The 24,943-nt window shown below is 39.6% G+C and overlaps 2 protein-coding genes across 5 annotated transcripts in view; both read left to right on the top strand.

The window, feature by feature from the left end:
* The first annotated feature begins 1,444 nt into the window (after window positions 1-1,444).
* On the top strand, window positions 1,445-10,967 carry acsl5 (acyl-CoA synthetase long chain family member 5). 3 transcript variants are annotated; one of them, XM_023949683.2, is made up of 22 exons: window positions 1,445-1,598; window positions 2,069-2,111; window positions 2,597-2,765; window positions 2,888-2,999; window positions 3,715-3,779; window positions 3,845-3,946; window positions 4,022-4,121; window positions 4,424-4,602; window positions 4,683-4,715; window positions 4,790-4,841; window positions 5,516-5,589; window positions 5,684-5,761; window positions 5,838-5,972; window positions 6,057-6,191; window positions 6,271-6,366; window positions 8,221-8,293; window positions 8,396-8,484; window positions 9,595-9,711; window positions 9,995-10,138; window positions 10,231-10,332; window positions 10,446-10,517; window positions 10,813-10,967. In XM_023949683.2, the coding sequence occupies exons 3-22, from the start codon at window positions 2,610-2,612 to the stop codon at window positions 10,948-10,950; spliced, it is 2,052 nt and encodes a 683-aa protein (XP_023805451.1). In that variant the 5' UTR covers window positions 1,445-1,598; window positions 2,069-2,111; window positions 2,597-2,609; the 3' UTR covers window positions 10,951-10,967. The 3 variants fall into 3 exon arrangements, with proteins under 3 accessions (XP_023805451.1, XP_023805452.1, XP_023805450.1); XM_023949684.2 differs by having other exon boundaries at window positions 1,553-1,659; XM_023949682.2 differs by having other exon boundaries at window positions 1,586-1,683.
* A 913-nt stretch (window positions 10,968-11,880) lies between these two features.
* LOC101172448 (ankyrin-3) overlaps window positions 11,881-24,943 on the top strand; it is a 228,478-nt gene continuing 215,415 nt past the window's right edge. Inside the window, exon 1 of one of the 2 annotated variants that reach the window (XM_078936975.1) lies at window positions 11,881-12,110. In XM_078936975.1, the coding sequence (XP_078793101.1) occupies window positions 12,078-12,110 (33 nt within the window). In that variant the 5' untranslated portion in view covers window positions 11,881-12,077. The remainder of the gene's footprint in view (window positions 12,111-24,943) is intronic. The other variant, XM_078937006.1, reaches the window with a different exon arrangement.

Raw genomic sequence — 24,943 nt, 5'->3', positions numbered from 1 at the left:
CTTAAAAAATACAGCAGCTCCAAATTGCTAATTGCACTACAAATGAACAAATACAACAGATTAAAATGGACAAATAAGGTATTTTCTACGCTCCAATTGGATATCATATTTAGTGCCTGCCACTAGATGCCAGTGTGGCACACATACTTTACTTGTAAACTGGCCCCTTGGGGCTTTTTCATTCTGAACAAAACACAGAACACAAATGGTTTCTGATTTTCATTTTAAAAATATCAATAATTACAATAATCGCCTACCATGAGGTACAGTCAGAAAACAAAAAATAAGATTAAATGAGCTGTATAATGTCTGATCTGTGCTTGCTTTACAAATAATTAAATTTTTGGCTGCAAACAACAATAATTTGTGATGCTCTTTGTAAGATGATGAATTCATACTACAGAAGACTGATTAGCTTTTGATAATCATACCTCAGGAAATGTCACAGTCTTTCATGATAAAAAAAAAAACAGCATCCTCGTGATCGTCTGATATCACTAAGCCAAGCGGCCATGAGGTGAGATATGTTCCTGGTTAGATTTTAACAACCCAAGTTAATTTCAAAGATACTGGATTTATGTCTTAGCTATCACTCCACTGCATACCACCAATGTTCAAGGTTCGTTGTTATCTTCACCCTAATCCAAGACAACTTCCACCCAATGAAATTATCCATTGCCTATGAAACACATTTTTTTATTCTCTCATACAGAAATAGCTAAGAGTTACAAACTTTAACTGCAAAATGTATTGATTATGAAACTTAAAAATCAACCATTTAACACCAAAAATTACCATAAACCATATGACAGTCACATTTTCCGTTAAGAAACATACTAAAGTTGGTTCAGATATCAGCAAGTGTACTATTTTTACAATTACTCCTTTTTTAGAGGCCCAGTCTACAAACTACAGAAAATACCTGAAAGGTCATTGCAATTATACAGAAAAAAAGATACTCACAAGCATTTTAGTATTGAATGCGTTTTTTTCTGTTTCCTCATCTATGGGGATATATGAGAATAAAGTTGTGAAATTATGATGACAGGAATTTGAAAAAAATTTAAATACAATTCAAATGATCTCATAATACATTTTCAGGCACAGTGTGTAATATGGGCAGTTCAATGTAAAGGTATAATCTGAAAAATGTAATCTTAAATTGACTTTTGGTCCAAATGTATTTTTTTAATTAATTAAAACAATTGATTTTCTGGTGCCAATGTGTTTTAATAAAATAATTTTTAATACAATATCCCTATCCTAAAACAAACCCTACATTTTCTTATTGATGTCTGATTAATTAAGGTGATCTGTTTATTTTTTACAAGGTCATTTAGTTTATTAAAAAAAAAAAAGATATGAAAGTTCCAGTGCAATCAAGAGCAGAGGGTCAGCTCTCCTGGGTGTGTTATCTGCAGAAACCTGGAGGCAAGTTGAGCCTTGACTAGTGCAGAGGAGCTGTTGCACCTGTGTGCAGTTTGAAGTGCTAATGACCACAGGTGAGCAGGTTGTGTCTTAATGGCGTTTCTGGCCTCAGCTGTGTTTGCTCAGAGGGACCAAAGATCAGCCTAATTCCAAACTGCTAATCCCTGCAGGTAACTTTCCAAGGCTTTAGCTAATGAAGATGTGTGTAAAGACACTTTCATGACTGTTTGTGTAAGTTAATGCACAAATTTTATGGTTAGTATTAAGAAATGCATCTTATATCTGGGTTGTGATCTCCTTATTCATGAATTGGTTCACCTTTTTTTTTTTTCCTAAGTTTTTCTTTGAGGTATTTACAATCTAACAAGTCAGCATTTTAATTCCATAAACGGACTCTGGCTCTTTCATCAAGGGCAGCATCTTTATTGTTTCATGTTATTTACCACAAAAAAGGAAACTTTAGAAACTGTTTAAGAGCCCTGCAATTGTGCAACCTGCTGTTGCATCGATTCTTATAATATAGGATATTGCTTGAGGCAGTTTTGATGTTTTATCAGTTGAAGTGGTGGACAAAGTTCAAAGGTTTTAGGTCGCCCTTCATCGGTTCTCATTGTCCATTTTCTAACCTGTCAAAACACAGGGAGGGGGATCTGCTGTGCAGTCGACTGCAGTACCAGCAAACTGTAAGTAAGCGGGTCTGCTTCCTCATTTTCTCCCTGGTTTTGTTTTTGCTTTTTTTTTTTAAATGGTATTGTGAATGCTGCACTGAAGTTGTTTGGTTGCACTTTGAAATGTGTAGTTTGGTGCGTAAATAATGTGAAATTTTAACTTAAATGTAAAGATCTGACTGATTAAACCCTATGAAATGGAACCGACTTAATTTGTGATAAAATGCATTATTTGTTTCATTTGTTAATATTAAAGGAATAAGAGTAAAGATTATTGAAGCCTACTATTGCATGAATGATCCCAGCTCTTTTATGGGCTTGACTTTATCTGAGTGATTAGGACTTGTGTTGTGTAATTCATGTTGACTTTGAACACCATCTGTGGAAACAATGGAGTAAATAAAGAATATCTCTATATATTGAGTACATGCTTGTTCCTTTGCTTCTAATGGTTCAATATTGGAGGTGGTTTTATTTTTTATTTTTTTTCTGGATCCCAGCCACATCTGCACCATGGACTTCATCTTCCATTTGCTGTTCTCTCCTCTCCCAATCCCAATCATCTTCTCACTAATTGCCCTCGGAGTTGCAACTCTGTTTTACCTGAGCTCACGGCCCAATCCCATCAGCAGCCCGGCTGACCTCCACTGCCAAACGGTGGGCATCAAGGTGAGACTTGAAAACTGACTCAACTGACTCTAAAAATGCCTCCTTTTTTTTGTTGTATTTTTTTTTCCTCCCCTCCTTCCCCACCGTGATACAGTAACCAGTGAGTCTGCTCCTTGCTTCAGGATGGTGCAAGAAAGACCGCTCTGTTGGAGGACAACAACAACTTGACGTCCTATTACTACAGTGATGCCAAGACCCTTTATGAAATATTTCAAAGGGGTCTAAAGGTTTCAGGTGATTAATTTGCTTTTTTTTTTCTTTTTCTTTTTTAGTATTTATTAAACTTGCCTTGATTTTTTTTTTTTTTTTTTTTCGTTAGATATGTATTGTATTTTTGTTAAACTTTGTTGCAATAAATTTCTCACATTTTGTATGCATGTAAACTTAACAAAATAATGTACAAACTGTGAATGAGCTTTAAAAGGCTGGTTTAAAGAACAAGTAGTGATTGCTATTTAAGATGGATGGATGGAGATATCTCCATCTCTATATCTATAGATCTATAGAAAGATAAAGAGATAGAGATAGATCTAGATAGACAGACCGATTTCTCTATACGGTTGATTCCTGATTTGTACTAGTTATTTAACAAAAAAGCTTTTTTGCTTTCTACATGCTGCTTTTGTAAAATTCAGATCAGGATCTTGATGCTCTTTATTTTTTTTTTTATATATAAATGTAGTCGCATAAGTCACAAGCTGAACCCCCTGAAACCTAAATTTATTTCCAGCTACCCAAAAAATCACTTTTTGATTTCATGTAGATTCTAAATTAAGGCCGAAGGGGGGTTTATGTATATTTGCATCCATAGGCATCAAGGAGTTAAATGTTCTTGTGCTCTAAAATGACTTTACCTTGAGGTTTCTTATCTTTGCTATAACATCTTTTCATATTTAAATCTGATTTGTTTCTGTGCATCATTTTCATATCCCTCAATTCTTGCTTGTAGGTAATGGTCCGTGTTTGGGCCACAGAAAGCCAGGAAGGCCGTACCAGTGGCTGAAGTACAAGCAGGTAGAGTATTAATAGGACTAAATAAACTGTAAAGAAACATATTTCATCCCTTTCCCCCCCAAAAGGTATCTGACAGAGCAGAGCACCTTGGGTCAGGACTCCTTCAAAAAGGTTTGAAGCCAAACACCAACACCTTCTTTGGCATCTTTGCTCAAAATAGACCTGAGGTGAGGCAGTTCCGATGTGTCAAGTTGGAAAAGTGTCTTAGCTCAACCACCTTAACCATTTTGTGTTGCTTACAGTGGATTATTGGTGAACTGGCATGTTACACCTACTCTATGGTGGTGGTTCCTCTTTACGACACGCTGGGTCCTGAGGCCCTGGTGTTCATTATCGACCGAGGTAATTAGCGCTTCTCTTGTACTCGGAGGCTTATTAGAGCTGAACAGAAGTCCACAAACTCCAGTCCCTGCAGGGATCAGTGATTGAACATGACTGTTGGGTGATTAAATCACAATCACTTTACATTATATTGACATTTGGATCTTTTACTTTTAGCCGTATAATGCCAGCAGCAAGTTATTTTGTTTTTTTTATTTTTGATCTTCTGCAGAATAAATATTGTTTTGTAGACAGATTTTGATTTAAATGTTTTCTTGCTCTGAAACCTGCAATCAAAACATCACTACTGTGAATGCTTTCAGCTGAAATCTCCACGGTACTCTGCGACGATCAGAAGAAAGCTGAAACCTTGCTGCAGAACCGGGAGAAGGGCGAGACTTCGGTCCTGAAATTGATCATCATAATGGATTCTTTCAACCCAGAGCTGTTTGAGAGAGGAGCAAAGTGTGGAGTGGAAGTCATGTCCTTGGAGGACATTGAGGTAAATAACTCCATTACAGAAACAGTAGGAATTTAAGTTATTCTAGATTTTGACAAAACTAAATTCATTTTTTTCTTCAGGCACTGGGAAAGAAGAATCTTCAAAAGCCAATTGTAAGTCTAGAAGCCCAATTGTTCACTTTCATTAAACACAATAGGATGTACTCAGGATATTTCTGTCCCAACAGCCACCAAAGCCAGAGGACCTCAGTGTTATTTGCTTCACCAGTGGAACAACAGGTGACTAGCTTTGCTATTTATTAGTCAGGTTGAGTCTTCATTTGAGGCCATTTCTGTTTAAGAGAAAAGGGTCACAATAAAATGAGGCAGTATACGTTTTTATTATATTGTAAGCTTATCAATTTTCTATGCTTCCCATGTTAAATGTATACATGGTCTACAGTAGGTTTGCTGTGTGTACTCAGGAATACCTTATAGAAAAAACTTCACGTATACTACTTTTTGCTGTAAGTACTAAAGGCATAAATGAAAAAGAAATTATGGCAAGATAAATTAAGTTGGCAAAGACGCACAGCCAATTAGCCCCTATTTTACCCAGTTTAACAAAAAAAACAAAAACAAAAAACAATATTTTTGGGGAATTGCGACTTTTTTTTTAAACAATTTGAAATCCACGAAAAACTTCAAGCATCTATATTTTATACATTTTGCTATCAGTGATACATTGAGCGCACTCCCTTGTGTGGCCCAGATGACCCCACTCCTAACGTTAATGTGCCTTGGATAGCACAAGGGTTAAGGAAATTATGGAGAATGCTTATGAGATAGGGGTATCAGAAATACATATATTAAATATATGAATGGTTAAACAAGGTTAAACTTCTCACTAAAATGGCTTGGTTAAAATTGAATTGTTTGTATTATCAAAAATCAAAGTTTGTTTTTGTGTTAAGGGGACCCCAAAGGAGCAATGATAACTCATGAGAACATAGTTGCTGACCTGGCAGGTGTCATTAAAATCTTTGAGGTAAAAGTTAAAAAAAAAATTCTTCCCTTCTTTTTGACTATGCAATATTACTTTAAAAAATATTAATATATAACTAGGCTTATGTTTTCCTTAGTCATCTTTTGTTCCAAGTACGCAAGATGTCAGCATTTCATTCCTACCTTTGGCCCACATGTTTGAGAGAATTGTACAGGTAAGATCAGGCACTTAATGCCCACAGAGGAGTGTATGGCATTTAATGTTTGTTTTTTAAACCCACCATCTTTTAGACGGCTGTCTATGGAGCTGGGGCTAGGGTGGGATTTTATCAGGGGGACATCAGACTACTGCCTGATGACATGAAAACCCTGCAGCCCACCATTTTCCCTGTGGTTCCTCGACTGCTTAACCGCATCTATGACAAAGTTGGTCTTTTTTTTAAAATTCCTCTGGTATTTGTTTCAACTATAGCTTCCAGCGGTGGTTAACTGTACTTCTTTAATAATTAGGTGCAAAGCGGAGCAAAATCTCCTTTCCAGAAATGGCTGCTGAACTTTGCAGTAGACAGGAAATATGCTGAAGTCCAGGAGGGCATCATCAGGAAGAACAGCATTTGGGACAAACTCATTTTCAACAAGGTCCAGGTAATGTACTTTTGTTTACCTATAAATAAAGGGTGGCATTTACACTGACGTTAAAGTAAAAATGCTAAAACTTACTTAGGAGTCTCTTGGAGGTCGGGTGCGGTTGATGGTGACTGGAGCTGCACCCATTTCTCCAGCTGTGCTCAAATTCCTCAGGGCTGCTCTGGGCTGCCAGGTATTACCAAATCATCCGTTTCATCTTTAAAGTCTTCATTAAACATTGAGATCTCTTGGTTCTCCCTAGTTGAATGTTTTGACAGATTACATGGTAATTTTTAGGTCTCACCCTTTAGTATTTGCAAATATTAATGGTTAAATAATATAGTTTATAGTGGGGAAAAAAGTATTTAGCCACCAATTGTGCAAGTTCTCTCACTTAAAAAGATGAGGCCTGTAATTTTCATCATAGGTATACTTCAACTATGAGACAAAATGAGAATTTAAAAAATCCAGAAAATCACATTGTCTTGTTATAGAATTTATTTGCTAATTATGGTGGAAAACAGTCACCTACAAACGAGCAAGATTTCTGGCTCTCACACACCTTTAACTTCTATAATAGGTTCTTCTTTCCTCCAGTCACCAAATTATTGAAACAAAATTGTTGACCTGCATCAGGCTGGGAGGACTGAATCTGCAATAGATAAGCAGCTTTGTGTGAAGAAGTCAATTGTGGGAGCAATTATTAGCAAAAGGAAGACAGACAAGACCACTGAAAATCTCCCTCCATCTGGGGCTCCCCAAAGGTTCCCACCCCGTGGGGTCAAAATGATCACAAGAGCAATGAGCAGAAATCCCAGAACCACACGAGGGGACATAGTGAATGACCTGCAGAGAGCTGGGACCAAAGTAACAAAGGCTACCATCAGTAACACACTACAGCGCCAGGGACTCAAATCCTGCAGTGCCAGACATGTCCTCCTGCTAAAACCAGTACATGTGCAGGTCCGTCTAACATTTGCAAGAGAGCATTTGGATGATCCAGAAGAGGATTGGTCAGACCGAAATGGAACTTTTTGTTAAGAATTCTACACATTTTGTTTGAAGGATAAGGAATTGCATCCAAAGAGCTCTACTGTAAAGCATGGGGGTGGAAACATCATGCTTTGGGAATGTTTTTCAGCAAAGGGACCAGGATGACTGATCCATATAAAGGAAAGAATGACTGGGGCCATGTATAATCAGATTTTGATTGAAAATCTCCTTCCACACACAAGGGCATTGAAGATGAAAGGTGGCTGGGTCTTTCAGCATGACGGCTATCACTTACACACTGCCCGGGTAACGAAGGAGTGGCTTCTCAAGAAGCATTTCAAGGTCCTGGAGTGGCCTAGTTGTGAGTGGCCAAGATCTCAACCCCATAGAAAATCTTTGGAGGGAGTTCAAAAACATTACTGCTTTTGTCATTGACCAAAATATTTTTCTACCATAATTGACAAATTAAAAATAGATGTGATGTCTTTCTTTTTTTCAGGATTTTTTTTCTCTCACTTTGCCTCTCATAGTTTAGGTATACCTATGATAAAAATTGAAAGCCTCAAATGTTTTTGAGTGTGAGAACTTGCATAATTGTTGGCTGACTAAATCCTCGCCCCATATTTTACTCCCCCCCCCCCCCCCCTTTCTCAAAGAACTAAAGTGCTGTGCAGTCATTGTCCTGCTAACGCACACACTTGCACAGATAATGGTGCTACCTAAGCAACAGGGGGTTCAGTACCTTGTCCAAAGATGCTTGGACATATTGGCGTGCAGGGCAGGAACTCGGTCTATCATTTTCAATCATTTAAGTCGTATTCTAAGGTGATTAACAAAATAAAAACATGCACTAAAATGAAAAGCAGACTTTACCTTTGAAAGTCTTGGATGTACATGGACACCGCTATTTAAAAGCTAAAAACAAAGATTTAATAAAAAAAAAAAAAACTAGAAGCTAGATCAAGACTTTGTTAAATTTGATGCTTCAATGTTTGTTAGTAAAATTTGCAGGCTCATTTTGTTTTTAAGCTGTCATGGCTATGATTACTGTTAGATCTTTGAAGGATACGGTCAGACGGAGTGTGCAGCTGCCTGTACCTTCACCATGCCTGGAGATGCCACCACTGGTAAGTATTTTTTTAGTCAAACCAGTAAGGGACACAGGTGATTATTAAAAAAAAGTCCAGTTTCTTTTATTTTTTAAATGTTTATTTGATCTTGTGCTGCAGGTCACGTGGGAATGCCTCTCCCTTGTAATTACATGAAGTTGGCAGATGTTGAAGAAATGAGCTACTTTGCGTCTAATGGTGAAGGAGAGGTAGGTTCAAGAGATGAGATGGAAATGATGGCTTTCACTCAAAAAAAGGAAATTACCAGCCAATTAAGTTAACAAAAAAGTAACTTGTCATTTCAACCAGAAATTTTTTTGTTTGTAAATCTTACGTGAATGAATCATGTCGATTGTACATACAAATAATCCATTTAAAAGTTACTAATTTCAATCATGTTGATCCAACATGATACCATTAAATTGGATGCATTAGTAATCGCAAGGAATTGTGGGATACCATTTTCTTTGTCTATCTGGGCAGATTGGGGTCTAAGTGTGAGTTTTTGTCCATGGGTTTTATTGTCTAGCTGTTTTACTCTGTTTTAACTAGTGATTTAAACTGTTGTTTATTTTTTTTGCACCATGAGTTAAAGTTTGGTAGAGGATGAAGACCAACCCCCTTGTGTGGCAAACTGTTAATGTCCCAATACTTAACACAGAGTTTGCGGTAATTGAGCTCCTGTCTTGTGATGGACTTTGCTGGGTAATTCATATCTTTGATGTGAAAATTAAAAGACCCATTGGTTGTAACTTTGGAACAACATATCAATTACAGATGAATAAATAAAATTAAAGAAATAAATAGAAATTCAAGATAAATAAACTTAATTTACTTAGGTGTGACCAATTGAAGTGATTCAATTAAATTGGATCAACTTTTTTCTTTTTAGAGTGAGCAACAATATCAATTTAAAGTTGGGTGCAACTGCTCTATTTAAATTGAATCAACTTAAATTTATTAGTTTGAACCTAAATACATTAAGTTGAGCAAACCTAAATAAATTAAGTAGGACCAACATGATTCATTTTTGTTCAAGTAACGCAATCTAATCATGTGGAAATCCTTTCCATAATTTTTTTATGTTCATTCAAAGTGAACGTTTTTTGACTAATGTTTCTGCAGAAAACCATTTGGCATCAAACATTGCTCTAAAACACTAAAAAAGAACCAGTCAGTTTTGATTTCAGGATAGGAATTACTCTACTTTTAGCTTAAAACATGGTTAAAACATGTTTGTTTTTTGAAATGGAATGTACCTGTTTAATTTTCTTTGTCTTTGTGCTCTTATTCATATAAATATATGTATTTTTTTCCAGGTATGTATTAAGGGAAAAAATGTGTTCAAAGGTTACCTGAAAGACCCAGAGAGGACTGCAGAGGCCCTGGATAAAGACGGCTGGCTTCATACTGGAGACATCGGAAAATGGCTTCCAGTAAATCTAATGTTTCTCCTTTTTTCTTTGTATTAGAGTATATGAAGATTGAGTGGCCAAAAAAACGTGTACAAGATAGAATGTTTAGTGTTTAAATTTAATGCTTAGATCACATTTGTTTTAATTTTTCAGATTGAAGTAGAAAACTTGCATTAAATTAACAAATGGGTTACAACAAAATTTAACTAATTGCTTTACTTTATCTTAAATATATCTTGACTAGATTGTTACATTTTTTTGATTGAATGTCTCTGCATCATAGTTTTTTGTTTCTGTTTGAAAGAGTGGGGTTCTGAAGATCATTGATCGCAAGAAAAACATCTTCAAGCTGGCTCAAGGAGAGTACATCGCCCCAGAGAAGATTGAGAATGTGTATGTACGCAGTGAAGCAGTGGCACAGGTCTTTGTGCATGGAGACAGTCTGCAGGTAATCTAACATTTCTCAGCTTATTTATTTTGAATTTACATTAAAGCCCTTAGCTTAGGTTCTCAACTTGTTTTTTTTCTAAATCATTTTAGTCCTGCCTAGTTGCTATTGTGGTCCCTGATGCTGACGTCCTGCCAGGTTTTGCCAAGAAACTGGGGCATCAAGGCTCGATTGAAGAACTCTGCAAAAACTCAGTAATATTTCTTCTAAAATCTGAAAGGCTTAAAACTGAAATTTTTGACACGTTTGTGAAAGTGTTACACACTTAGGTTAAAGACTTTAATCTTATTTTTTATCCATTGTGCAGGAGATTAAGAAAGCCATAATTACTGACATGACCAAATTAGGAAGAGAGGCTGGTCTCAAGTCTTTTGAGCAGGTAATCTCACACATAAACTGTTTTTAGCTGAGGTTGTCAAGAGAAATGTTTACAATCTGCAAATCTGAGCAGGATGTTTGACAATGTACTATTGGATCTTTTAAAATATTTTTAGTTTCAACTGTTCTGTCACTTTTCTTAAACCTGCATCTGATTCAAAACAGTTTATCCAGAAATGCTCAATTTTAGAATTGAGATGATTTTAGAAAGTCCTCATTTCTTCTTGACTAACATGTTTAAAAGAGTGAACAATACATTTTTTAAAAATTGTGATATCTCCACTCTTGTGATCCAGGTGAAAGATGTCTACCTCCACCCTGAAATGTTCACCATTGAGAATGGTCTGTTAACTCCAACCCTCAAAGCCAAGAGAGCAGAGCTCAAAGCCTTGTTCCTGCCACAGATTGACCAGCTTTATGCCAAAATTCAATAAACAACTCTTACACTTGATGTTTTTGGCCTGTTAAAACACTGTTTTCTCAAGATCTCCTGTTGTGGTTTAAAGTTCAGTGAAAACTACTTAAGTACTAACTGTAATAGCTTTTAGTGTTCATCTTTCTCGATAATGGATGTTTTTAAAAGACTACGTGTGATAACACTGAACAAAGTTATCTAACTTGAATTTAGTTCACACAGTGGACTCTTATATATCTTTGTAGTTATATCTATAACTAAATCTGATTGCATCAACCAACTGACCCATTAAATTGTTGAGTAAATGCTGCACTCTAGTGTCCAACTATGGAAGGATATGCCTCAAGATTATAGGAGTCTTCTCGATTTCCACAATTTAAAGTTATGTTGAAACAAACTTGAAACATTATTTTCAGAAATCTGTCTATGCTGTAAAATAAGTCTTATTTTTATATTAATTTTTTCCCAGTAAGGTGAAATTGGTTATTTAGCACGGATTTAATGTAAAAATGGCAAAAACCTTTAAAGCATTGAATTAGGAGGAAGGAGGGGAGTAATTTTTAAAGCCTTGTATTTTGACTTTTAAACCTATAATTGGATCAAACATCTTCAATGAAATAAACTGTTGAATTGAAAGCATGTTTGAATTTATCTTTGAACATAATGTGATATACTTTACAATAACTGGAAAGTGTAGGGGGAAATGAAATGCTTTTTTTTTTCTGGCTCAATTACTGTGAATATTAGAATACACTTAGTTATAAATTATGATATGTGATTGCAGTCTTAAAATAAGTAGGATCAAAAAATTTCTAACGGATAAGTGACGTTTTGAGGCTTTAAATAGTTTGTCATTAAATGTCCCATTTGCAAGAGATCAAACTTTCATCAAAACTAAAACACTGGGGGGCGATGTGCTGCCCCCTAGTGGCTCAGGCAGCAGCCACTTCTGGGCTTTCACGTGCGGCTTTCCGCTGCCTCGAATTGAAGCTCTGGGGTTTTGTGGACGGCTGACGAGACCTGACCTTCAACCGGTCGAAGAGTGGAGTTCTGCTGGACTCGGTGTTTTCCGCTTCGTCCTGTTTTCCCAAAGGTGTGGTCCGGCTCTCTGCTGGTCTAAAGTTACCTGTGAGCGGCTCCTCCAACATGGCTTCCGTCATAGCTGTCCGTGAAGAGCAGGTAGGCAGAGTTTTAATACGTGCCTTTAGTTTCTATTGAACAACTTTTCCCCCGCTCAATCCTGTAATGTTGAAACGTACCTTCTTTCGAGTTAAAATCTCCGCACGACAGGAAAAATGTGGAAGGTTTTATTTTCTTTTTGACAAAACTGCCAACCAAAACAGGTGTCCCGTTCATAATCTGTTTTTTGTATTTTCAAGGTTCGTCAAGCAAGGATAGTCATTGCTTTCGTGAAGCCAAAACGAATCGCAGAGATTATAAAGATGCGTAATTTGCACTTGATGTCTAAATGGAGTCTTAACTGAAGTGTCATCACCTCAGATAAATAAACATGTTAAAACTTGACTAATGAGGGAAAAAAAATAATAGATTTAGATTAAACTTGTTTTTTATAGGTTCATTTGACCTACTAGTATACTGATAAATACACATTTTGAACAAGAGTCCAAACCACAAAACTCCACCTCCATGCACAATACTGGGTTCAAAATTTGTTTTGTCCAAACACTGATGAAATTTGTGTTTTTAACATCTTTGTGACCTTTTTCTGATGAATTGGGACACATACAAGTTTATATTACAACTGTTTGATGCTTCTTTATTCAAATTGTTGTCAATCAAAAGGAGACGAAAAACTGCAGTTTGAAAGAAGATTGTATTTATGATGTACCAAATACAAAGGGCGGGGCACACGCTCCCTGCTTCATTCTGATGCATCCACTTGCAGACATTCTATAATATATAATGGGTATGGAGGCTGGGGTTACTTTGCACCAACGGTCCAGCCCAAATCTCAGACGTGAATTTCGGATGAACTACTGCTGGTCTGCAATATCCTAGAAAATGACACAGGTCTTTTGATTTTGGCTAAAATTGACATAATCCTAATTAAAAGACCTCTAGGAATGTTTTGAAAATAAATGAAAAGATTATCGGAGTAGGTCTTAATACAGAAAAGATGTTATCTTGGCAACACTCTTCATAACTATACATTTTCTAAGCTTCCAGCTGTTGTTTATCACTAGTTTGGCCAAGTTTTATCTAAGTAGCAACCTAGCTGCTGGGTAGCTCAGTTGGTAAGGTAAAGGGCTACAACGCAGGAATCCAGGGTTCAATATAGATACATCTATGAGAGGGTTCAACAATGCTACTGGGGGCAATTACCATATCAATGGCGAGCAATTCACATCACCCAGTGGGGGTTCTTGGGCAAGACCCTTAACGCTACTGCCTCCCGGGCGCGGCTAGTCTGCAGCAAATGCGGAGAACAAATTTCGCACACCTCGGCAGAAAGTAGCACTTTCTTTCTAGCACTTTCTTTATGACTATGGTGTTTTCTTCTGTTTGATGTTTGTTGATGTAGCATGATTCCTTTCTCACAGAAAGTCAGTGAATCACACAACTGTTGCAAAACGGCACAAATTGAAAGAAAAAACGGAATCGGAGTGATTGTCAAAGACCCACTCTGATCAACTTGATCTATTTTAAAAGCGTTTCAAGTGGTCTTTTCATCACCCATAACTGAAAGCTCTTTGTTTATGCGGTCTCCCGCTAGCGTACAGTCCTTTACACCCCCAAGCTAACATTACTGTTGCAACAAAAATTTGAGCTATCCAGCCGTACAGTTTTGAGCCAGATTCCAGCTCATGCCAAGATAAAGACGTACATGGATCTAGTCATCTACAAGTGGATGCATCAGAATGAAGTGCAGCAGGGAGCTTGTGGCCTTCTCAGCATATTTTTGACATCACAAATACAATCTTTTTCAAACAGCATTTTTGTTTGAAAGTAAAGAAATACTCAGAAATGCAATTTTAATCTCAATTTTCTTTATACATGTCCTCCACTATGAGGAAAATGCTATAAAAACATGTTAAAAACACCAAGAACACTATTTTAATTGGAGATGGTCTTTTAAAGGTGCTCTTAAAAAGTCCAAACACATATATTTTTTATTGCTTGCAGAACTGGTTTTACAGCCGCCTGTTTTAGCAGGTCTCTCAGTATTGACATAATCTCGCACTATAACACTCCTTTGAATGTCACATGTGTTCTTTAGCTCAGTCTGGCAAACTTTATGGTTATTGCTTTGCTTTTTCTCAAAGTCTTCATGTGTTCTGCAGAAATTGACACATTTGAAAGCTTTTTTTTTCCTGTTTCCATAATATTTACCTGGAAATGATGTAGAGATCTGCAGAAATCCAAACTTGTCACAAAAGCAGGTGATGTAAGAGGAGAGAAAACAACATGAATGATTAGGAGCTAATAAAAACAAACTTGTCAGCTTTGGCATCTCCAGCAGGGGTTTGTAACTTTCATTCCCGGTGAAACTATGATTTCATTCTTGAAGCATGAATTGATGGTGCCAATTGGATGTGTTTTGTTGCTGATAATGTATTTGCGCAATGACAAAAAGCCCATAAAGTCTTTGATGTGGGTGGCTCCCTCTTGATCTTGTTTCCCCGCCCGTTTGTGTGCCTGTCGGTCTCGGGTTCCTCCTCGCTGTGCATTAATGGTTGACCACAGATTGCGGTGGGAAACGGCATGCAGTTCACTTCACGAGTAGCTGTAGTATATGCTGCTTGTTGCTAAGAACAAGAGGTTTGTTGTTTCAGAGCAAACAAATTGTGAGGTTTCATCTGCTCTCAGGCAAATTGAGCTCTTGGTGATTACACCTGTGGGTTTGTTTGTCTTTTTTGAGCAGCAGGATGATAGGAAGAGTTGGCCTAAGACAACTGTCATAGAAGTGCTTGTGGAACCACAAACTGTGAGCCTTGATTCTCTGTTAGCCCCCAAAAGATGCTAGATAACTGCTTTTAAAGACACACTCTGAAAATTGTTTTTGGTGTTTTTAAGCATCCTGCTCTGCTCCATTCTAGACAACTAAATCTGTACGTCTTTGTTTTCCCCGTCCAAGCTGTGAGGGACTGTAAGCTAGTATAAGGCTAGACCAGTGGCATTTTACAATTGATCAAAAGATGATTGGAGTGAGCCTTAAAACCTTAATACAACAGAACAGAACTTGTATTTTGAAAAATATAAAACAAAAAAAACATTATCATTCAATAGAAGTGAGTTGAACTTACCCGGTTTGATTTTTGGCTCTAACATGACGATTAAAACCCAGTGGTCCTTTCTTCACCCTGACACAGGTGTTAGGATCTCTCCTCAATGGTGTACCATCCACCAACACACAGAAAGAAAAAAGATATTGCTCTCATAGATGTCTCTATGACACTGCTTTTCAGTAGAAAATAAGCAGTCTATCTCTTTTGTGTTTTTACTTTTTTTAGTGCGTGTCTTTCAGCACAAAGTTGTTTACAGTTTGATCTGTCATAGTTTATTGTAGACACATTGTTTTCAAGCCTACACAGAACACAAGTCATACAAAGCTGTACTCGGGCACATGTGAGTGATCAGACCAGGTGTAGTTTGTGTAAAAATCAATGCTTCAACCTAGTTTGACTGACTTCACACTGAAAGGTGACACCCAGCTGGGATTGGATCGATCATGCTTGTCAAATTAACCAAACTTTTGGCATTTTAGAGAAGCTGAGTGCAGGACTGGTTGCAATAAGACGACATTTTTAGTCCTTTCAATTAGGGCTGTGACGATAACCGCATCACCGCATCACCGCGGTGATGAGGTCATCACCGCGGTGATGATCCCATCACTGCATCACCGCACGTTTTTTTTTTTTAAGTTTTGCATATGGCGCGTGAATGGAGCTATAATAAACACATTAAACACATTCATCTTTCCTGATAATTGACTTTTTCCACTAGTCCTGTGTTCAGACTTTCCTTCTTTTTTTCAGACTGTTTTCTCCTTCTCTCCCACCGCTCTCTCTCATAGGCGCGCGCTCTCAGTGCCTCCGCGCTGCACGTGCCACGCGGCTCCCTTTACACACAGGAGCGCGCTTTCAGAAGCACACAAACTCATTCTACAACAGAAGTTTTCGTCTCGCGAGGAAATATGACAAATTTACTGCGTTCTAATTGTTAATTTACATTGTATTCATTTCCGTTTCAAGCTGCGTGCGTTCTTAAGGGCGCGCGACACGGCCGCCCGCCGGAGGATTTTGTGTGTGTGTAGGGAGGGGGGGGGAGTTGCTAAGGTTCACCTTCACTCCAAACATGAACGCGCACTGTTAGATTTCCATGAATATCACTACATGTTTTGTTTGGGAACTATTTTTTGCAGCGTAACGTTACGTGTCTGTATAAACAAAGGCGGAGCCTCCTGCCCCGTGTTCTTAATGGCTACCGGAAAAGTGACAAAGTGTCTGCAGTCTGTTTATTACTGGGCAATATTTAATATTCTGAGAAGATGTGTGTACAAAAGAGCACAGGTGAAGGCTCGCGTGCAGCTAGAGAACGGTCCGCTGCAGAGGGATCAACACGCACCCCCAACACACATGTGCGCACCTTCCTCCTACGTACATGCAGCGCTGACCCACACAGTCACAGTCAATCCACAACACCTATATGGGTTTTATATATAGGTCGTTCATTAGTTAGGTAGTAGTTAGCTGTTACTGTTATTTTATAATAAAGAATACTACGTTGTAATTGTATTAATTACTGATGCGGCCGCCGGGGGATTTTCTTTTTTTTTGGGGCGGGGGCTGCGGTTAACCGCGACACCGCGCCCCCTGGTGGTTCATCACCGCGGTGATGAAAAATCCGACACCGTCACAGCTCTACTTTCAAGTAATAGATTTGTGAGCAACTGAAGTTGATCCAGTTTGAAGCTGTAGGCAAATGGCAAACACTGCTTCAATAATAACCAACTACATAGGAGATGAGCATCCAACATAAGAGAGCTCCATCTGTTTGGTCAATGATGTAAAGGAGTCCATCCTATTGGTTAAATACAAAAAGGGATTTATTTGATTTGTTAAATACTTCAAGCTGCGATAAGATTTTTGGTATAATTAAAGTTACCATTTATCGCATATTTGCCAATTTTTGCGATCTGCGTATAGCCTAGCTTGATATCCCAATATCGATAAATTTGTGATTTATTGTGCGGGCATATTGTGTCATGCATTTTCAGAGTGCTGGCAGCTACACGTTAACGTAGCTCACCGGCGATCACTGATGACGTGATAGAGTGGTAGTAAGGTCTGAATTTGAAGACACCATTTTGCCATAACTCTCTGCTTGGAGGGCGAAATGTATAGGTAGGGAGGGCTAGGGGAAGAATTCTGATTCAGCCATAGATGCAAGGTTGCTCAAAATGAAATAATTTTGATACACATCTCTACTTAGATGGCTGGGTTGTCTTTGTGTAAATTTACCGTAACGTGGATATTTCATTAAAAAAAGGTGGACGATAATGTTTCTAGAAGTCAAATATAATGCACTTGTTTTTTTAAACACATGCTTGTTTAAAAGTTAAAACTGGTTAACTTTTTTCTTTTAATCATTAAAAACATTAAAGCAAAGTTGATGATTTACAACAAAAAGGTCAATGCACTTTAAGGTGAAACCTTGTATTTTGTCTTTTATGTGCTCTAGCCAAAATGCCAAACATGTTCCGATTTCATGAATTTGCTTTCTTAAATGATCATTTTCTGTTTTACTGATTCAGAATTTTAATCTTCTTTATAGAAATGCTGTGAGAACTCCATATTTGGGGCAAACCTTTGTCTTAAACCAAGCATGCAAGACAAAGTGTCTTAAATCAGCCTTTAAAGGGCAAATTGTCTTCTCTGTTGCATCCATTCTGTTGTGGATTTGTTGGTGTGTTTGGGGTCATCATAACCATGCTCACCAATTGGCCTCTGATTCATGTTATCCATTTATGAGTCAGAATGTGCATTGTTACGGTTGGTTCCTTTTTTAAGATCACTCCCTGTCTACTGTCTTCTTTCTTACTCTGTTATGTTGCAAAAAAATCACCAAAATGCTTCAAAAGTATCCCAAAAGAAGAAAAAAGTTCATTCTATTTCAAAATCTAAAAGCTATCTTTGAAAGTTACATTTTATAATTTATTTAAAAAATTTAAAACCTTAAAATGGCTTAAAAATGCAGGTTCAAACATTGACAGGATTACAATTTTATTTTTGCATGTTAAAAAAGTCTTTGAATTCTAAATATCCAGATAGGTAATAAGTCACATTTTGAATTTGGCAATAATTCACATTTTGAATTTGGTAAAATAATTGAATAAAAAAATATAGAACCCAAAAGCTTTTAATTAGTTAAGGCAAAAGAAATACTAACAGATCCAACTGCATTTGCACGATGAATAACTTCCAGGTGAATAATTAAAAATTTCCAATTTATTTCCTTGCAACATGTGATTTCATGAACTTTATTTTCTGATGATTTTGACAGTAGATTTGAACTTCAGCATCTGTCAGTCCAATGCAAGAACAGACAAAAGACCAGTTACTATGTGAACAGCTGCACATTGAGAGTAAACATGAATGAATGTATGAATGAGTGCCACTGTGTAAGAAGTAATGACTGAGACAAGGACAGTCAAAGAGACTGGAAGACTCCATGCAGGGTGATTGCACTGACTGACACCAGGGTCGTGTATATAATTGGTCCAAGTATTTTGCTCTACTGTTACATATGACTGAGAGAATTTAGGGGCTGTCTCTTCTCAGCCCTGAACAGCTCAAATCTTTGAAGGACTTTCTTTAGGAATCTGACTTGTAATGGGTTATTGGAAGCTAGTTTATTTTGGTAAATATTTGCAAAAAGAAGACATTTTTACTGAATCTGAAACCATAAATATTTTTAAAAAATGTTTGCTTGTGCCAACTCTATCCCAAGGGGAAGAATAGGGCTCCTTCATCTTCCCCAATGGATATTCTGGGTGCCATGTGTTGGGTCTAGTTGGGGGTTTGGGTTCATGTCTTTTTCTGGATGGATTGCTCTTGGTGGTAAGGGAGGTCATTAATCGGTAAGGCTCTGTGGTGTTTGGCTGACTGGAGCTCCCACTCATAAAATACTAAATAAAATAAACAGTCTTGTGCTGTTCCACAACCATCCTGCTTCCTTGTGATATTTTAATTGAGCATGTGGACTGGGGGTTAGCCCTGGACACATCTATGGGGTTGGGTTTATCAGCAGTGGTGATTTCCCCTGTACTATTGCATATATCTGCACTCCTATAAATTTTAATTGCACATTAGACATGTAGAGCCCTTTGGTGGGAACACGAGGTGTTCATAAAAACTGTCGACCACCAAATTTATTCAAACCTTTTGGTTCAGACACATTTTATTCCATCACAGAAAATGCACACACAACACAGGGAGGGCAGTAGGGTTGTGCCGATGGACGATATCATCGTCCATCGTGATGGGTGACTGACATCCCGATGGAGAGACCACCATCGTGATGCCACGCCCCCGCCACGTTGCGCGTCGACATCATAAGCCGCGGTTACATGTACAAAATATCTTGATGGGATCAATGGTCGGATTAGAATCCAACCGTGTACATGGGCCCAAAAAAATGTTTTCAGAATATAAAAACGTTCACTAAGGTCACAATTTCGGTCGGAATAAATCATTCGCACACGCGCAGTATTCGCACATGCGCAGTTTGAAAACCGGAAGAGGATACAACTTCCGCCGAGCGGCTTTTTTTCCAAACTTTATTGAAGGTAACAATTCAATACAAAACGATAACAGCGGCGAGCAGCTATATACATTGACATGTCAGCTCGGTAAAATACGAGACGATCTTCTAAACGTGCTTTTAATAATGTTACGGTTATTATGAAACACCTGTTCGCTCATCATTTGAATTTTAATCCGTGTGGTCAGTGCTTTTTCTGAACGTAGCCAGGATTAGCAGTATGCTAACACGGGCTAACAACATTAGCTTTGGGTGGCGCTGCACGTAAACGTGTAAGAATAACATCAGCCTTTATTTAGTCGGGACACGACTGGAAACACAAATCCACGTGATTGATTGAATGTTTTCTAAGGACTGAGCGACATTTCTGCTTTGAAGCTCAAACCGCTGTGTGTGCTGACGATCCGAGCTGTGCTCAGACACACGTTTAGACCCGGTTCTGAGTTCGGTTGCTTGTACCCCTAGAGCTGCGGGACGGATCGCAGTCTTAAATCTCCCACACATACCGCTCATGTTACCCCCCCCCCCCCCCCCCCCTTCCCATCAAACATAAAGCTGTAAATCCGCCCTCCGCCGGTCCACTCCGCCAGTTAAGTGCGGGAGCGGACCACTTCTTTTCTATTTTGCTTGTTACTTTTTCTGTTAAAGTCACTTCCCTCAGTTTATACTGGATCATCGCGGATTAACCATTAGTTGGGAAATAAAATGAAAAAAGCAAAATAACGAATAGCAGTTATATAAAAACGAAAAATTTAAAAATACCCCCCCCCCACCCCCACCCCCCGATGATGTCATCGTCCATCCCGATGGTTGACAGCAAACATCGTCAACGGCCAAATTAGGGGACATCGCCCAACCCTAGAGGGCAGTCACCCTTAATCCTCTGCTCGAAACATTTTGGAGTGGAAAACGGCAGCAGTTGTTGTTGTGGGGATGGTAGTTGTGTTCTGGGTACATTGGTTCCATGGGCACGGTGACCCCCAGATCACACTGCAGTGGTAATTTCTGGGATTCATAGATCTGGGATCATATTACATTTAAGAAGCAGGGAGTGGGGGTGTCATACCCCTGGGGGTTAGTTTGGGATCGTGTGGCAGGTCGCTTCATCATTGCATTGGCTACTAGAACGATTTTTCTGCCTATTGGGGCAGGCTCTTGCCTTACTCACCCTTACTCCTGGGGTTGCTGCCTTATGCCAGACTCCATGAGTGGCTGGTGTTTTGCATTCAACTGATGTAATCTGTGGACTCTTAAGACGCAATGTCTTTAAGAAGTATTGAGACTTTTATTTGAACTTTGGAATACATTCATAACTGACCACTAAATTTTAGTAAACAAACTAATAATCAAGCTGCTTAAGTGAAAAACACTTAATGTAATTGGAGTTTTTTTTTCTCATTTTTAATGTTTAGCTTGAATGTCAATCCAATTAAGTTTTCCACAATCTTCAGAGGCACCCAGAGTGAAATCTATCTGGATGGGAATGAGATAGATGCGTGTTATAGTTAAAGCGGGTGCAGTGATGGCAGCTTGGTGGCAAGCATTCAACTCTCCGGTCATAATGCAGCTCACTGGTCTTTGTGATGAGACCATTTTAGGTGTGGAACTGTGTCCTTTTCGCTGCCATTAGCATTGTGTGAGCGGGTCTGTCCCAGGACAAAGAAGGATTGTAAATCAAGGGCGGATGGAAAGTGGGCTCAATGTGACTCCTAGTTTTGTGTCTGCTCTTTCTCAATTGTCTCGTGTGAGAGATTCTTTTTCTTGTATGAATGAGCCTCTTTCGCTTTGACTGTTTAACATTTTAATCAGTCATTTGATCAACACTGTCTGAGCGCTTTTTTATTTTTTTTTTAGAACTAATTCTCTGTACATTTGCTGTTTTCTGTCTCTATGTACTTTAAGTGATATTGGTTATTTTTGACAAAAATAAAAGTTGATTTCTAATGTTAAAAATGGTCTTTTGTATTTTCTGAATTTTTCTTAAATCCATCTTCTGGATGGATTTCTATCTGTTCTGACATTTGGCACAGTTCATACATTTATTTTGGGTCCTCCAGACACATTTAGTGTTCCTGCTACATAAGTGATGGCTTTCAATTTTTCTTCCAACAATCTGATATTTATTAACACTGTTTTCAAGTCAGTCAGCAGTTCAGATCTTTTGCATTCTCCTGTTCCTAAGGATTTTGTTTTGTTTTGTTATCCTAAGTTCCTTGTCCATATTCCCACATCTGTGGCACATATGTTTGGTGAACTGTGGCTTGTGATACGTACCAATTACGTATCATATGTGCACCCCTAGTAGCTTCATATGGAGTGATATTTCTGCCACCACGTTGCACACAAAACTTTCTAAGTTGAACACAAAGCTTTCTAAGTTTTTTGCTCAAAAATTGTTTTTTTTTGCTTGCAAAAACGTTTTTTTGCTTTCAAAAACGTTTTTTGCGTTTGCAAAACACATTTTTTTTACGTGCGTTGTGTCAAATCTCGCTTTTGTCTTCTCTTTGATTTTGCTGACTACTTTGAGCGCGACTTAGCGTGATATGACTGGCACTGACATCGCCAAAAAGAAATTTGCAAGCGTTGTGTGCCATCTCACTTTTTTCCTATCTTTGCTGAGTTAAGTTTCGGTTTGACGTGACCAAGCTGCCATCAAACAGCTGCTGATTGGTCCAGATTCTAACCAATCACATTGCCAGATGAATCTAACATGGTGTCTGCTGCCGAGGCTCAGAGGCTGAACCAGCTCTTTTTACCCTCATTTTTGTATTTTTTGGATGAAGACGTTTTCATTTTTTTAAAATATAATTTTAACAATAATTCATACTTTCTGTTTTTAGCATTAGTTCATTTTTATTAAGTCAAATTTTTGAATTTATGGCTGAGGATCTAATGAAACTGTAAAGTTTATCTGCTGACATTAAATCAACAGGCCTGTGTGTGATCTGTGAATCCTGCAGAGCAAAATATTAGTGAAAATTGTGATTTTCTTTAAGGTCTGTTTGTTAAAACAAAACAATAAAAGATTCAAAGCACATTATTTAATGCTGCACACGTGTTTGGGATCAGATGAACAGCAATAATAAGCAGATGAATGATGGCTCACCACAGTAAACTCAATGTATATAACACAGAAGAGGCATTTTTTTGACTTTTATTGTCATTTATGTTTTAGAACTTGTAAGCGTTTGTCCAAAGTTAAAAAATATTAGTCATAAAAAATGCTATTTTCTCTTAATATTTCAACAATTTTGACTAAAATAAAAAAATAGTTCAGATACAAATCTTAAAAAGTGTTGCTCCCTGCTGGACAGAATCAGAGCTCGAACGTTTTTTTCTTCTGCAGACATTTTAAACACGTTAATCACTACACTGACATGAATAAATACTAAACTCTGTTTTATTTTAGCTGCTTTGCTGCTCCTTCTGGGTTTTACTCTCAGAGAAACAGGCCAGAATCGTTGAAAACGGCAGAACCCTGTACGAACAGAACCGACACAAAGTCTAAAGTCCATGTCTGCCTCGGCGTACCGTCAATATCCGTCAATAACCGTCAGAGACATTTGATGGGTTAGAATTTGGACCAATCAGCAGCTGTTTGATGGCAGCTTGGTCACGTCAAAACGAAACTTAACCCAGCAAAGATAGGAAAAAAGTTAAGTTGCGCTCAAAGTATTCAGCAAAATCAAAGAGAAGACAAAAGCGAGATTTGAAACAACGCACGCGAAAAAGTGCCGCCCCAGCCCAACCAGGAGAGCAGCCCCCCGCCGCGCCGGGAGCGCCCAATGCAGGGCACCACCGGAGAATGACGCCCACAGCCCCAGACGAACACCCCACCACCACCCAGGAGTTCCGGGCATCCCCCCGCCCCTACCCCAGGTACTAGCCAGGACCCCCCAAGGGAGACCCGCTCCGCACTCCAGGCAGCCATCCGCCCGGCCCACGGTTGGTCCAGGGAGGAGCAAGGCAGGGGCCCGCCGCCCCCGCCCAGGAGGGGGGAACCCCGGGGAAAAAAGAGGGCCCACAAGGGGTGTTATAAATATGGCCCGACCAAGCTCGGCCATGTTGGAAGTTTGGCGGGGCCCAGCGCTCAGGGGCAAGGACCAGGACCCACCCCCCAGGGACACGAACACCCCCGGCTCAGGTGTAATATGACCCCCCCACCATGCGGAGAGAGCACCGCCGGGCCCAGGGAGCCAGCACCCAAGGGACACGGCCGCCATCGCCAAGGGGCCCGCACCCCCCACCAGGGAAGGGGTAGGGGACAGATGGACCCAGGTCCCACCTTCCTTGCAAAATGTGTGTGCGTGTATGTGTGTTTGAAAGGGTGTGTGTGTGCATGTGTGTGTGTTTATGTTGGAATGTATATATTGAAGGGGGAGGGGTGTGTGTACTAAGGGGGGTGCAGTTAAAATTGGCGAGTAGGGCACTAAGGGGACATCTCCTGATTACTCACAGTGATGTCCCCTCACCCTCCCCACCAAGGGGCCCTAAATGTCTAAGGTGCGGTTAAAATTGGCGGGTAGGGTGCCAGGAGGACAACTGCTGCTTGCTGGCAGTGATGTCCAAGCACCCCCCCTACCAAGGACCCTACATGTCTAAGGTGCAAATAAAACCGAAAGAGGGGGGGGCCCACTCCATACGGCAACCATAGGAGGGGGGCCACTGCCAAGTAGCTCCCCCCCAAGGCGCATCGCAGGCTAGACCCCCCACCCCCTCACCCTAATATGAGGTTATATGAGGAAGGGGGTAAGTTGGGGACAGCTGGTAGACTGTCCCCCGGTGGTCAAACAGCTGTCCCCCAGCCCCCCCCCCCAGCAAAGGGGCCAAGGCCACCCAGCCCAGGGGCCCCACCCCCGGAGGCGCCGACACCCCAGGCCCAGCACCACCCACCCCACACAGAGAGAGAGGAGCCAGAAAGCGTCCCCCCCCCCCCCCCCCCCCCCGGAGCCAGCCCAGGCCCCCACCCCCAAACGCCGGCCCTAGAAGAGCTCTGGTCAGGCCTCGACGGGACCGAGGCAGCCAACCGGCCGGGGAAACCGCCGATGGCCTCAGCGGAGACCCCGACCCGTCAACCCCCCCTGCCCCGTACCAATGGTGCCCCCCCCCCCCCTCCCCCAGAATGCCCCCCCACAGGACAGGGCCGACAAGACCCCACCCCCCACCCCACCCCAGACCCCGCAGCCGAAGCAGATGACACCCAGAGCGACTGGGGGCCCCAAGAGGGT

This window comes from Oryzias latipes, chromosome 19 (assembly GCF_053564925.1).
Source record: "Oryzias latipes strain Hd-rR chromosome 19, Olatipes_Hd-rR_3.1".
Taxonomy (NCBI): domain Eukaryota; kingdom Metazoa; phylum Chordata; class Actinopteri; order Beloniformes; family Adrianichthyidae; genus Oryzias; species Oryzias latipes.
The sequence above is the reverse complement of the archived record's forward strand: the minus strand, read 5'-3'. Positions and strand labels throughout refer to the sequence as shown.

Excerpts from the sequence above, each read along its gene's own strand:
- acsl5 (XM_023949682.2), top strand. Across the intron at positions 3,000-3,714 it reads AAGGGGTCTAAAGGTTTCAG|GTAATGGTCCGTGTTTGGGC; the intron begins GTGATTAATTTG and ends TCTTGCTTGTAG. Across the intron at positions 5,762-5,837 it reads TGTTTGAGAGAATTGTACAG|ACGGCTGTCTATGGAGCTGG; the intron begins GTAAGATCAGGC and ends ACCATCTTTTAG.